Source organism: Sinocyclocheilus anshuiensis, unplaced genomic scaffold (assembly GCF_001515605.1).
Source record: "Sinocyclocheilus anshuiensis isolate Anshui unplaced genomic scaffold, SAMN03320099.WGS_v1.1 scaffold1054, whole genome shotgun sequence".
Lineage (NCBI taxonomy): Eukaryota > Metazoa > Chordata > Actinopteri > Cypriniformes > Cyprinidae > Sinocyclocheilus > Sinocyclocheilus anshuiensis.
The window spans coordinates 892,815-904,035 of NW_015536544.1; the positions used below are offsets into that span (position 1 = coordinate 892,815).

Sequence of the window (11,221 nt, forward strand, 5' to 3'; positions counted from 1 at the left end):
TTACTCTGTATGTTTTTGATTTGTCAAAAATAACTGGTTTAAAAGAGTCACTTGTTCATGAATCAAAGCACACTGTTTGTGCTATGCTGCATGGTTTTGATTCAAGGATAGGAACCAGTTCAAAAGAGTCTTTTGTTTATGAATCACACACCATAGTTGTATTCTCTCTTTTTTTTGATTCACTAAAAAAACTAACTTGCAAGAGTGCTTGTTTTGTGAATTGGACTACATTGGTTTTATGATTGTCACAGGTCCGATCAGATCAGTCTTTTATTTTAAGAAGGAGCTTAACTCAGAGTTTTAAACTAGTTGTGTCTGTGTTTTAACATAAAACCACTTCTAGAGAAAACACAGACATTAAACTTTACAGTCACTGAGATACAGCTACAATTAACTTTATTTCCTTGTCTTTTTTATTGAACAGATACAGTCCAAAGTCCCATCTACACAGCACTTTACAGTATCAGACACTTAATAATGAGACACAGACCCAAGAACATGATGACAGACAGACAGCAGAAGTGAAGGGACAGGACCAGCAGTAGTTCTCCCAGGATGCTGTCTCTTGGGTGGGATGGGACAGGCTGTGTTATCTGAGGTATTTCACAGTAGATTCCTGTCCAGCCCTGGTAACACTGACAGGTGAACTTTTGCTTCATGTCCAGGATATCGTGGTTGTTGAGGTGGCCGCTGACGTGGAAGTGTGGTCCACGGATGCTGTGGTTGAGGCGGATGTTGAAGAAGCGAGGGTTGAGGTGCAGGTAGGCCCCAGAGTCCAGGCTCTTACGGATGCATTTGCCGTTCTTCTTGCACAAGGCCTTACTGCACAACTTAGCGGCTGAGGTCACATTGATCACATAGTGACCCAGTGGACCGTCAATGTACTTCTTGACTGTCAAGCAGTTTCTCTGCACAAAGACAAATAAATATATATAAGATATTAGTTGTTGTTTTTTTTAATATTGGTCAATATCATTGTATTGAGTGTATCAGTGCCATATTGTTAACTAAAACTATATATTTTTTTCATTTTATTCACTGAAATAAAATAAAAAATATAAATATTAGATTAGATTAAAACTTTTCAAAATTAGAAAAGGTAGATCTAAAAATTAATGTTGCCTTGGCAACTTACTGAAATAAAATAAATTTAAGTACTAAAATTACTAAAACTAAAAAGAAAAACGTATTGAAGTATCATTAATATACTATTACAGTATTAATATTTTGAATTATTTGTAATTTTTATATTTATATTTAGTCATTTTTGTGTGTTTTGTTGTCATTTGTATTAGTTTTTGCCTTTTAAAAATGTGTTTATATAGTTTTTATCAATTTTTATTGCAGTTTTAGTTAAGTTAAACAATCAACTTTTTGCATTGGCAATTAGCTGAAATAAAAGAAGTTTATTTTTAGATATATTTTATTTTATTTCAGTTAATGCTTATTTAATTTCAAATAACAAAACTGTTTTTTATGGATTTAGTTTTTTTTTAACTATAATAACCCTGACTAATACTGAAATAAAATCAATTAAAGCTAAATAGAAATATTACAAAAATAATAATGGCAATAAGTATGTAAAAAATTACTAAAACTTAAACTAAAAACTGGTAAATACTATAATAGTATATAAATAATACTAAAATAATACTGGTCGATTATTGTGCAGTTGTTCAAGCTCATTTCCCCCATTTTTACATTTAGATTAACTTTGCCATCATCTAATGCTTACGTAAAGTTAATATTTTATAAAAACAATAATAATTTAATAACACTGTTAAATGTTATATTTGGAAAATCTGTACACTATACTGTTATGATGCCTAAATTCACTTGTAGCATTTCAAATTATTGATTGTAGTTTTTAATTTTTAATTTGTTAGACAAAATAATATAAAATTTAATACTGGCCATCTTCTTAATTTTTCTCATGATAAAGTGTGTTTCTATTAAACTCTACTTCCATAAACTTCACTGAAGATGATACAACTCGTCAGAAATTTCCCCCATGTGAGTTAAAATGTCCAAGCTCATTTACGTGCGAGACAAATAATCATAATTCCCATTATGTCATGCAACATAAAAACACATTAGCATTTTGTTCAATCTTTCCATCTGCTTCAGTTTACTCTCATCCCTGTGCTCTCTGTAAACAGGAAATGGGATTCATCCACAAAATGAGCATGTGTCCATCAGGAGCACGTCTGTCTCTGTGTGATACAGTACATATCACCAGATACAGAGACGCCATTATGTCATCAGTCATGATGATGCTAGTATTGTTTTATTTGAGGTTTAGACTAATACATTTTGATTGAAATTTCCCTTTTTAAGATATGAATTGAGGATAGATAGTTTCCAGAGCTTCAAACATGTTTAATATGTTAATACCATCATCTCAAACAGATACTGATCCCCAAATGCGGTTGGTTATGGTGGCTAATATTAGCAATTTCAGCTAAAACATGCAACCAATCCAGTCATGGAGATTTAATGTTGCATAATATTGTTAGCATGTAGAGAATTATTGATTAATTTATTAAATTTGCTCTGTGTCTGATGTATATTACAGTAGGTAAACTTTTTAAAATAAGAAATTCATACTTTTATTCAGCAAGGATGCATTAAATTGATCAAACTTGACAGTAAATACATTTATAGTTTTACAAAATTTCAAATAAATGTTTTTCTGAATTTTTTTTTATCACTGTTTCCACAAAAAGATAAAGTAGCACAGATGTTTGTTTTCAACACTGATAATAATAAGAAATGTTTCAGCAAATCAGCATATTAGACTGATTTCTGACGGATCACGTGACACTGAAGACTATTAGTTACATTCAGCTTTGCATCACAGGAAGAAATAACATTTTGGAATATCCTTAAATATAAAACAGTTATTTAAAATTGTAATAATATTTTACAGTACAATATTACTGGGTTTTTTTTACTGTATTTTCGATCACATAAATGCAGCCTTAAGCACAAGAGACTATCAAAATTATTTGAAAAAAATCTTACCAACCCTAAACTTTTGAACAGAATGAGTACCTGAGATCTTGCATATTCGGATGAGCCCCACAGGACCACCCCTGCAGCCCCCAGTGCTGCGCTCTCTCCTATAGTGTGGACCAGGTCACTCTGTTCAAGATTAATACAGTATTTCTTTTTGTTAATGCAGAAAAGCAAGTAATTGAGTAGCAGGCCTGGAGAAGAAATTTGTTACTAGTTTTGCTCAAGACAAACATCACAGTGACTGTTTCTCGTATGTAAGATTTGGCATTTGTACGTCAGCTGTGAATGATACCTTAAATCATGTGGCTTACTGAGGAGAAGTGTGTAATTACACATTTGATTTTCGCCTGGCGGGAAATAAAACAATACAGTAGACCTACATGTATAATGTATGGTCTGGAGCCTGTACTATCACAGTGAACATATGGAAGCTATCGGTTGTAACCTAGTCATAATAAGTACATTACCTTGTGATGTACCTCACTGTCTAGAAAGGCGGGTGGTCCCATTAAACCGAAAACACAACTGCAGACCTACTGCAGAGTTTGATTTGGAACATTCCACTCATAATGAGGTGACAGATGAGTGTTTAAGCATATCTCTGGCATTTAAGATGCCAGGGAGGAGGGTGATTTAGGGGGTGGGTCTGTCACTCAAGTATTTGACGAGTGATTAAAACAATGTGTGTTTGATGGGTTCCTCTAGATAGCTGGAAAGCATGCAAAGTAGAGAGTTGGTACCGAGTAAACTCAATAACAGTTATTAAAATTTATGTTTTTTTAAGATTTTGTTTGTCTGTTAGATGTTAAAATTCTTTATAAGTGTAAAAAAAAACTAAATGGGCAGAGACTCATCCCTGTTGAAAAAAAACAGCATATGCTGGTTAGGTATGTTTTGAAGCATGGCAGCTGGTTTGAGCTGGTTTAAGCTGGTCCTGAGCTGGTTATAAGCTGGTTTAAGCTGGTCATGCGCTGGTCCTAAGCAACTAGCTCCTGCTCAGGACCAGCTCATTACCAGCTTATAACCAGCTCAGGACCGTCTGAAATCAGCTCATGACCAACTAAGGACCAGCTTAAACCAGTTCATGACCAACTAAGGACCAGCTCAAACCAGCTACCATGCTTCAAAACATACCTAACCAGCATATGCTGGTTTTTTCAACAGGGATGACAGGCCTGTTCACACAAAGATCGATAACTATAACAATAATTATATTACCATCCACACCAACACATGATAACGTTCTGTTTATTATAAACATGCTGCAGTTTTGTTGTCTGCCGCTTTAAATGCTCAAGCTCTTTAATGCAAGATGGAGTCTGATCGGCTGTTAATGTTTTTATTAGGGATGCACCGAATTTTCAGCAGCCGAAAATCATCAGCTGAAAATGGCATTTTCAATTTTCGGCCGAAAGAGAAAAACAGCAGAAAATACGAGCCAAAAATATAGGCTACATATAATAATACATGTGGCGCGCCGCGCGGCCGCGCCCCACCCCACCCGGCAGTGTTCAGCATGCAGTAGGGATGGGCGATACCACTTATTTTGTTTTCGATACGATACCGATATTTTTCAAGGCAGTATCGTCGATATCGATACTGATTCGATACTTCTGAACTAAACTTTTAAATTATGAAATTTATGAAATTATTAAATTACTAAGAGTAAAATGGGTAATGATAAGCACTTAACTTTGTTTAAAACGCATTTTAACATTCAATACGCCTTAATTGTAACTTATTAGGTTAATGCAGTCCCTTAGCTGGTTTAAGCTGGTCATGTGCTGGTCCTAAACTGGTCCTGAGCAGGAGCTAGTTGCTTAGGACCCGCTTAGGGACCAGCACATGACCAGCTTAAACCAGCTCATGACCAGCTTAAACCAGCTCAAACCAGCAGCCATGCTTCAAAACATACCTAACCAGCACATGCTGTTTTTTTTTTCAACAGGGGTGGTGTAGGCTAGTACAGCTGTTGTAAAGTGATGCTACCTTCAGTGACGCTATGCTCTGCTCACATGCTCTGATAATAATAGCTTGTAGGACTATACATTATTTGCATAATTAGTACAAAAAAAAAAAAAATCTGATTCTGTTACATAGAAGTGAATAAAAATAATATATTGATATTTAATATTAAGGTAAAAGGTAACAATACGGTTCCATTAGTTAATGTTAGTTAATGTATTACAATGAACAATACATTTATTACAGTATTTATTACAGTATTTATTAATCTTTCTTAATGTTAGTTAATGAGAATACAGTTGCACATAGAGTGCATTAACTGTTAACAAGCACAACTGTTGATTTTAATAATGCATTAGTAAATGCTGAAATTATTATTAACTAAGATTAATAAATGCTGAAGAGCTATTGTTCATTCTTAGTTCATGTTACCTAAAGTAGTTAACTAATGTTAACTAATGAACCTTATTGTAAAGTGTTACCAATATTAATATAAATTCTGTCGAGTTTTATTGTGTTACTTTCAGTAAAAGTGTGGTTATTTTATTGGCTTGTGTTTTTTAAATTCAGTATCATTAAAATTGAGTAAAATTTAAAAAGCCTGACAAAATTACTTTATATTATTTAATAAAATAAAAAATAATCATTACAAAGCATTTTCGGTTTCGGTTTTCGGCCAAGTGCATCCAGAATTTTCAGTTTCGGCCCAGAATTTTCATTTCGGTACATCCCTAGTTTTTATAATTCATGAGCTGGAAAAATATATTTAATTTACCTGGTAATTTTCTGCCCCTTTGCAACCCTAATCAAAAATATTGTAAAAATAGTAATATTGTGAAATATTATTAAAATTTTAAATAACTGTTTCCTATTTAAATATAATCGAAAATATAATTTATTCCTGTGATGTCAAAGCTTAAATTTTCAGCAATAATTGATAACCATATTAGCATCCACACCAATGGAGGATAATGTTGTGTTTTATTATAATCACTCTGCGTTCTGTCTTCTGCCTCTTAAAATGTTCAAGCTCAAGTTGGATGGATTCTGATAGGCTGTCAATGTTTTTATCGTAAATTCACTGAAAAAATTAATTCTGCAAGTGATTCCAATTATATTGTTCCTCTATGTTGTTATTGTTGTGGTGTGGACTTTTCTCTTCTAGTAAGAACTTTTATTATTATTAAAACTTCATGCTTAATGCTACAGTTATCGTTCATGGTGTGAACAGGCCTTTATTCATTCGTAAGTTGATTTCCCTATAATATTATAGTATAAATGATGTGCCTCTTGTCACGCCCCTGGATTGTCTGAGTGTGTTTTTGCTCCCAGTGACCTAGTTTTTCCCTTGTCTGATTGTGATATGTGATTCACCTGTGTCTCGTTAATTACCTCGTTTGTGTTATGTATTTAAAGTATAGTCTGCCCCATGTTTCCTTGTCGGATCTTGAACGTCTATCACCGCTGTGCTACCCGTGTGTTCCTGCCCTGTTCTCCGTGTTCCTGTGGATTATTAAAGACTCCTCATCCCGCGACTCCTCATTCCTCGCTCCTCACAGTAGGCAACCGTGACACCTCTGTGGTATTTTCAAAACATTTCTGTTTGTTTGAGAATCCCGACCAGCCCAGCATAGCAACACTGGCTCAACCAATGGTGTGCATTTTGGGGCGGGGCTACCTGTTTAACCGACCAATGACAAACAAGGGGAGCATTTGGAGAAATTTGTTTGAAAACTATTATTTTTGCTATTCTGTTTGTTGACAGCAGTTGTGTAGATACTACAAACATCACTTTTAATTAGGGCTGGGTAAAAAATATCGATATCTCGATATTAATCGATTCTCATTTTTACGGAACGATATCGACTCTTAAATCCCAAGAATCGATTAGTCTAGCCTGTTTTCAGTTAATGGACGGAACGTCCCATCCAATATATTGCAATAAGCACTTTGGTACCTTTAATATGAAACAAAGTCACAGATTTCAAATTCTGTCCGTTGTATAGCAGTATTCAAACAATAAATGCCGTTTTGGTGCTGTTTAATGTGGAGTGACAGATCGCTGTAGCACCTCAGTTCAACAGATGCGACAGCACGAGGCACACGTGAACTGATCATCTCCTCCACATTAATACCAGTTTCAGCACAAAATAAACATGACTAAACATCCGAAGGTTTCAATGTTTAATTTGTTTGAATAAATCCATCAAGATTTTATGACAGCCACCATTGTTTATATTAAAAAAAAAATAAAAATTGAAGTAGAAATATTATTGTGTAATTGTAACTTTATTATTTTAAAAACTTCATTAAGTGAAATTTTAACAAATCCGTTAATTTTAACCTTCAGTATTATAGTAATGTAGTACCAACTGACTCATGTATATTTTACAACATTAGTTGAGAGATATTTTTCCTTGAGAAAATTTGGCATGTACTGTACCTGATATATATCCAAAATAATCAATATTGAATCGAATCGAATTGGTAATCGAATCAAAAGCTTGTGAATGAGAATCGAATCGAATCGTGAAATTTGTGTCAAAACCCAGCCCTACTTTTAATATAATTTAACCTTCTTAAATGATAGAAAAGGCATAAAAAAAGAAATTACGGGAAATTATTGGAGTGGCCACAGGCCAGCCTCAAAATTGGTTTTCCACATTTCTCCATGTTTCAGCAAATCACAGCACATTTTCCAAGTCCTATAGCATAGTTCAAACTTGATTATTTACCTTTTACCCTATATTTAAATGTTTTACTCACCTCTGATAGAACAACAAATGTGTATGCGTAGAAGGGTCTGGAATAAACAAAAACAGGCAATGTATAGTCATTCCTAGCAATAGAGGCAATCCGCATGGCCTCCTTGACACGGTAGTGCACAAATTTGACAGTATTAGCTGAAGACTTGAGCTCATAGTCGAGATAGATGGAAGGATAGAGGGCCATACTCTCCTTCCACAGCCACATTAGATGATCGTTGCGTACAGGCTCTATATTAGGACACTCTCCTGTGTAATGCAAAGGATGCTGCTTGTAGCCATAATTGTAACAGTCAGGAAACAGGTAAAACCCCCAAAGGCCATGCGGTCGTCGACTCTCGGCCAGCACCAGTGTTGAGTTCATGAATACTTGTCCGGCTCTCTCAAAGAGCTCCTTTGCTTCATTCTCTACCTTACTTTGTGGCCAACCAGGATGCAGTTTCCTTATAAGCTCCTTGGATTTGTTCCTGTAGATGTCCTTCGATCCCCAATTGCGAACCCACTGCGGTCGCCAGTTTTCCCAGTCGATGACACCAAGCCCGTGAAAGTCCTTGAAAGGTATGAGCTTGTCGATGTCTGCTCGAGCTTTGCTGAGGTGCTTGCTCAGGCTTTGGTTCTGAGGAAGGCCTCCATTGATGGGAATCCCAGAGCTGGTGTAGTAAGGATAGTATCCCAGGTGACTGTGGTAAAAGATGGTCACGTTGGGGCCGCTCAAGGTCTCATTGTGGTTTGCAACAATGTCGAAGACACTAAGGTCCAAATCCACCTTGTAAAAGAGACGGACAAGATGTTATTCCCATCGTTTGGACCACACACAACATTTGCTAGATTATTGACACATGTTCAACCTTGAATCGAAGACGGCAGGATTCAGTAGGTGCGTTCCACACCACCACAAACGGTCGATGGGGTAACAAAGGCGTTCGGGCTTGCTTCAACTGATCCGCCCAAGCAACCAGCAATCCACATACTGCCACCACCAGAAAGCCAATCAGAGCCATCACCCGAATTCCCTCATAGATCACTCAACCCACATGCCACAACCTGAAGAGAAACAAAATATGATAAAATACATCGCTGCTGAAAAAATGATTACATCATGAGGGTCATTTGGCAAGGATAATCAAAGACATGGTTGAGTGACAGACAAGCGAGGGTCATCGAGGCGCTGTGCTCTAGATTCCACAACACAATGATCCTCTGTATTACACCCAATTAACTCTCCCCTCATTTCAGTGGTCATTCAAGTAGTTTATGCATACAGGTCTTGATTAGGTTACCGTAATCTAGCAGAACTGGTAATTTAGTATTATTTACTATTTACTATAGTATTTATTAATATTTTGAATTGGCTTTGATTTTTACATTTTCAGTTTACTTTTTGATTTTTAGTCATATTTTTATGTGCTTTTTTCATTTGTGTGTGTGTGTGTGTGTGTGTGTGTGTGTTTTAAAACTATTTCTATTTAGATTTAATTTATTCCATTTTTAGGTTTCAAACTTATTTAGGTTAATTGCCAAGTCAACATTTCTAATTTTCGTTTAAGTTTACGGGGGGGGTTTTTTTCAATCTAATATGTATATTTTATTTCAGCTTTATTTCAGTTATTGAAAACTATTTTAATTGTTTTAGTTAACAATAACAATTATTATATTATATTATATTATATTATATTATATTATATTATATTATATATACATTTGGTTTGGATAACACAAGAAATCATGTTGAATGACATGTCATAAAGTTTTCATATCACTATTTCTATAATTTACAGGAGTTTTGGAATTCTTCATTTTTATCTTATTTTTCCTCCTCTCTTGATTTGACATTTGAAAATGACATGTGTATTACATTAAAATCCCTTGCTAATCTCTGTCAAATTCCTCTCGCGGTTATGAGTGTGATTGTGTACACTCAGGGTGCCTCGTAAATGAAAGCCGTCCTGAATGTGCCTGTTTCGGCCTATTTATTTTTCAAATAATTCTCTAGAACAAGTTTTGTTCAAAGAGAAAATAAAGACGAAGAAAATAATAATATCAATTCACCTTCTGAAGGGTTTCTCCTCAGATATTTTTCATAGATAACATCTTCTCGTGGGTTTGTGGGAGTCTGTCAGATAAAATAAAAGGGATGATGTAGCTTTTATGGTACATGTGGAATATCTGCATTTCCTCTTCCAGTGACATGGCAGTGAAACTTGTCGATCTAACCAAGAGCAACAACGTGGTGAAGTCACCAAGTCTTTTCATAAACCACAACCATCTACAGTGCCCAACCACAAAAAAGACCCCCCAAAAAACCCGTCTGAGACATACTGGCACTGCTTTTTCCTCAGACAGACAGTGCTCGAGGGACATGAGAACCAACTGCTTTTTCTTTCTCTTCTTTACAAACTGGACTGATTGAATCCAGATGACTATGAAGCTGCACATCATGTTGCAGTATTGAACTTTTTGGCTTTTTATGCATTTAAACCTGGAAATAAAGTTTCTAAGATTTTGGTAAATGTGAAATAACGATTTCAAGATTTGTGCTTTATTATCCATTTTTCCAACTACTGAAACAGATAGAAACCCATTTATGCCTCCAGAGTAAAACAACAATTGCAATATAATACCTCCTAACTGTGAATTTATATCTCAAAATTTTAAATGTTTCTCACAGTGTAGCTTTAAATCTTAAAATATGACAAATTTTAACTCGCATCGCATACCTCCCAACTGTAACTTTATATCTCAAACTTGAATTTGTTTCTCATAATTGTGACTCTATATCTCAAAATGTGACTTATCTCATAATGACTATCTCTCACAATCGCCGCTTTATATCTCACAATTGTAATATTAAACCTTTCAAATGTAACTTTATATTTCACAATGCAACTTTATCTCACAATTATGAATTTGTTTCTCACAATTCTGACTTTATATCTCAAAATGTGACTTATCTCTTAATGACTGTCTCACAGTCGCTGCTTTTTCTCGCAGTTGCAGTATTGTTACTCCCAACTGTAACTTTGTATCGCAATGTAACTTTGCCTTGCAAGTTTGAGTTTTGTTCTCATAATTGTGACTTTATATCTCAAATTCTGACTTATCTCGTAGTGACTTTATCTCACTACTTTATTTCTCACAATTTAAATATTAAAACTCTCAATTTATCTCACAATTATTAATTTGTTTCTTATAATTCTGACTTTATGTCCCACAATGTGGCTTTATATAATCTCAAATTTCAATTTATCTTGTCATCTCTAATTGCTACTTCATTTCTCACAACTGCAATATTATACCGCCCAACTGGAACTTTATATCTTGCAATGTAACTTTGTCTCTGTTATAAGTGTGACTTTATAGCCCACAATGTGACTTTATATTTAAAGATTTTGAATTCTCATAATTGTGATTCCCTTTCAGTCGGTCACTCTCGACGTCACGTCGGATGACCGACGAATTGGGATCTCGCTTAG

General features: G+C 34.9%; 1 protein-coding gene across 3 annotated transcripts in view; it reads right to left on the minus strand.

The window, feature by feature from the left end:
- Positions 1 to 390: 390 nt before the first annotated feature.
- Positions 391 to 11,221, minus strand: part of hyal6 (hyaluronoglucosaminidase 6) — a 14,355-nt gene continuing 3,524 nt past the window's right edge. Inside the window, exons 1-5 of one of the 3 annotated variants that reach the window (XM_016499286.1) lie at positions 9,798 to 9,832; positions 8,597 to 8,792; positions 7,750 to 8,514; positions 3,055 to 3,144; positions 391 to 908 (exon numbers count right to left, since the gene is read on the minus strand). In XM_016499286.1, coding sequence (XP_016354772.1) covers positions 456 to 908; positions 3,055 to 3,144; positions 7,750 to 8,514; positions 8,597 to 8,749 — 1,461 coding nt within the window. In that variant the 5' untranslated portion in view covers positions 8,750 to 8,792; positions 9,798 to 9,832 and the 3' untranslated portion in view covers positions 391 to 455. Of the gene's footprint in view, positions 909 to 3,054; positions 3,145 to 7,749; positions 8,515 to 8,596; positions 8,793 to 9,797; positions 9,833 to 11,221 lie in introns of those variants that run through there. The other 2 variants (XM_016499280.1, XM_016499293.1) reach the window with 2 other exon arrangements.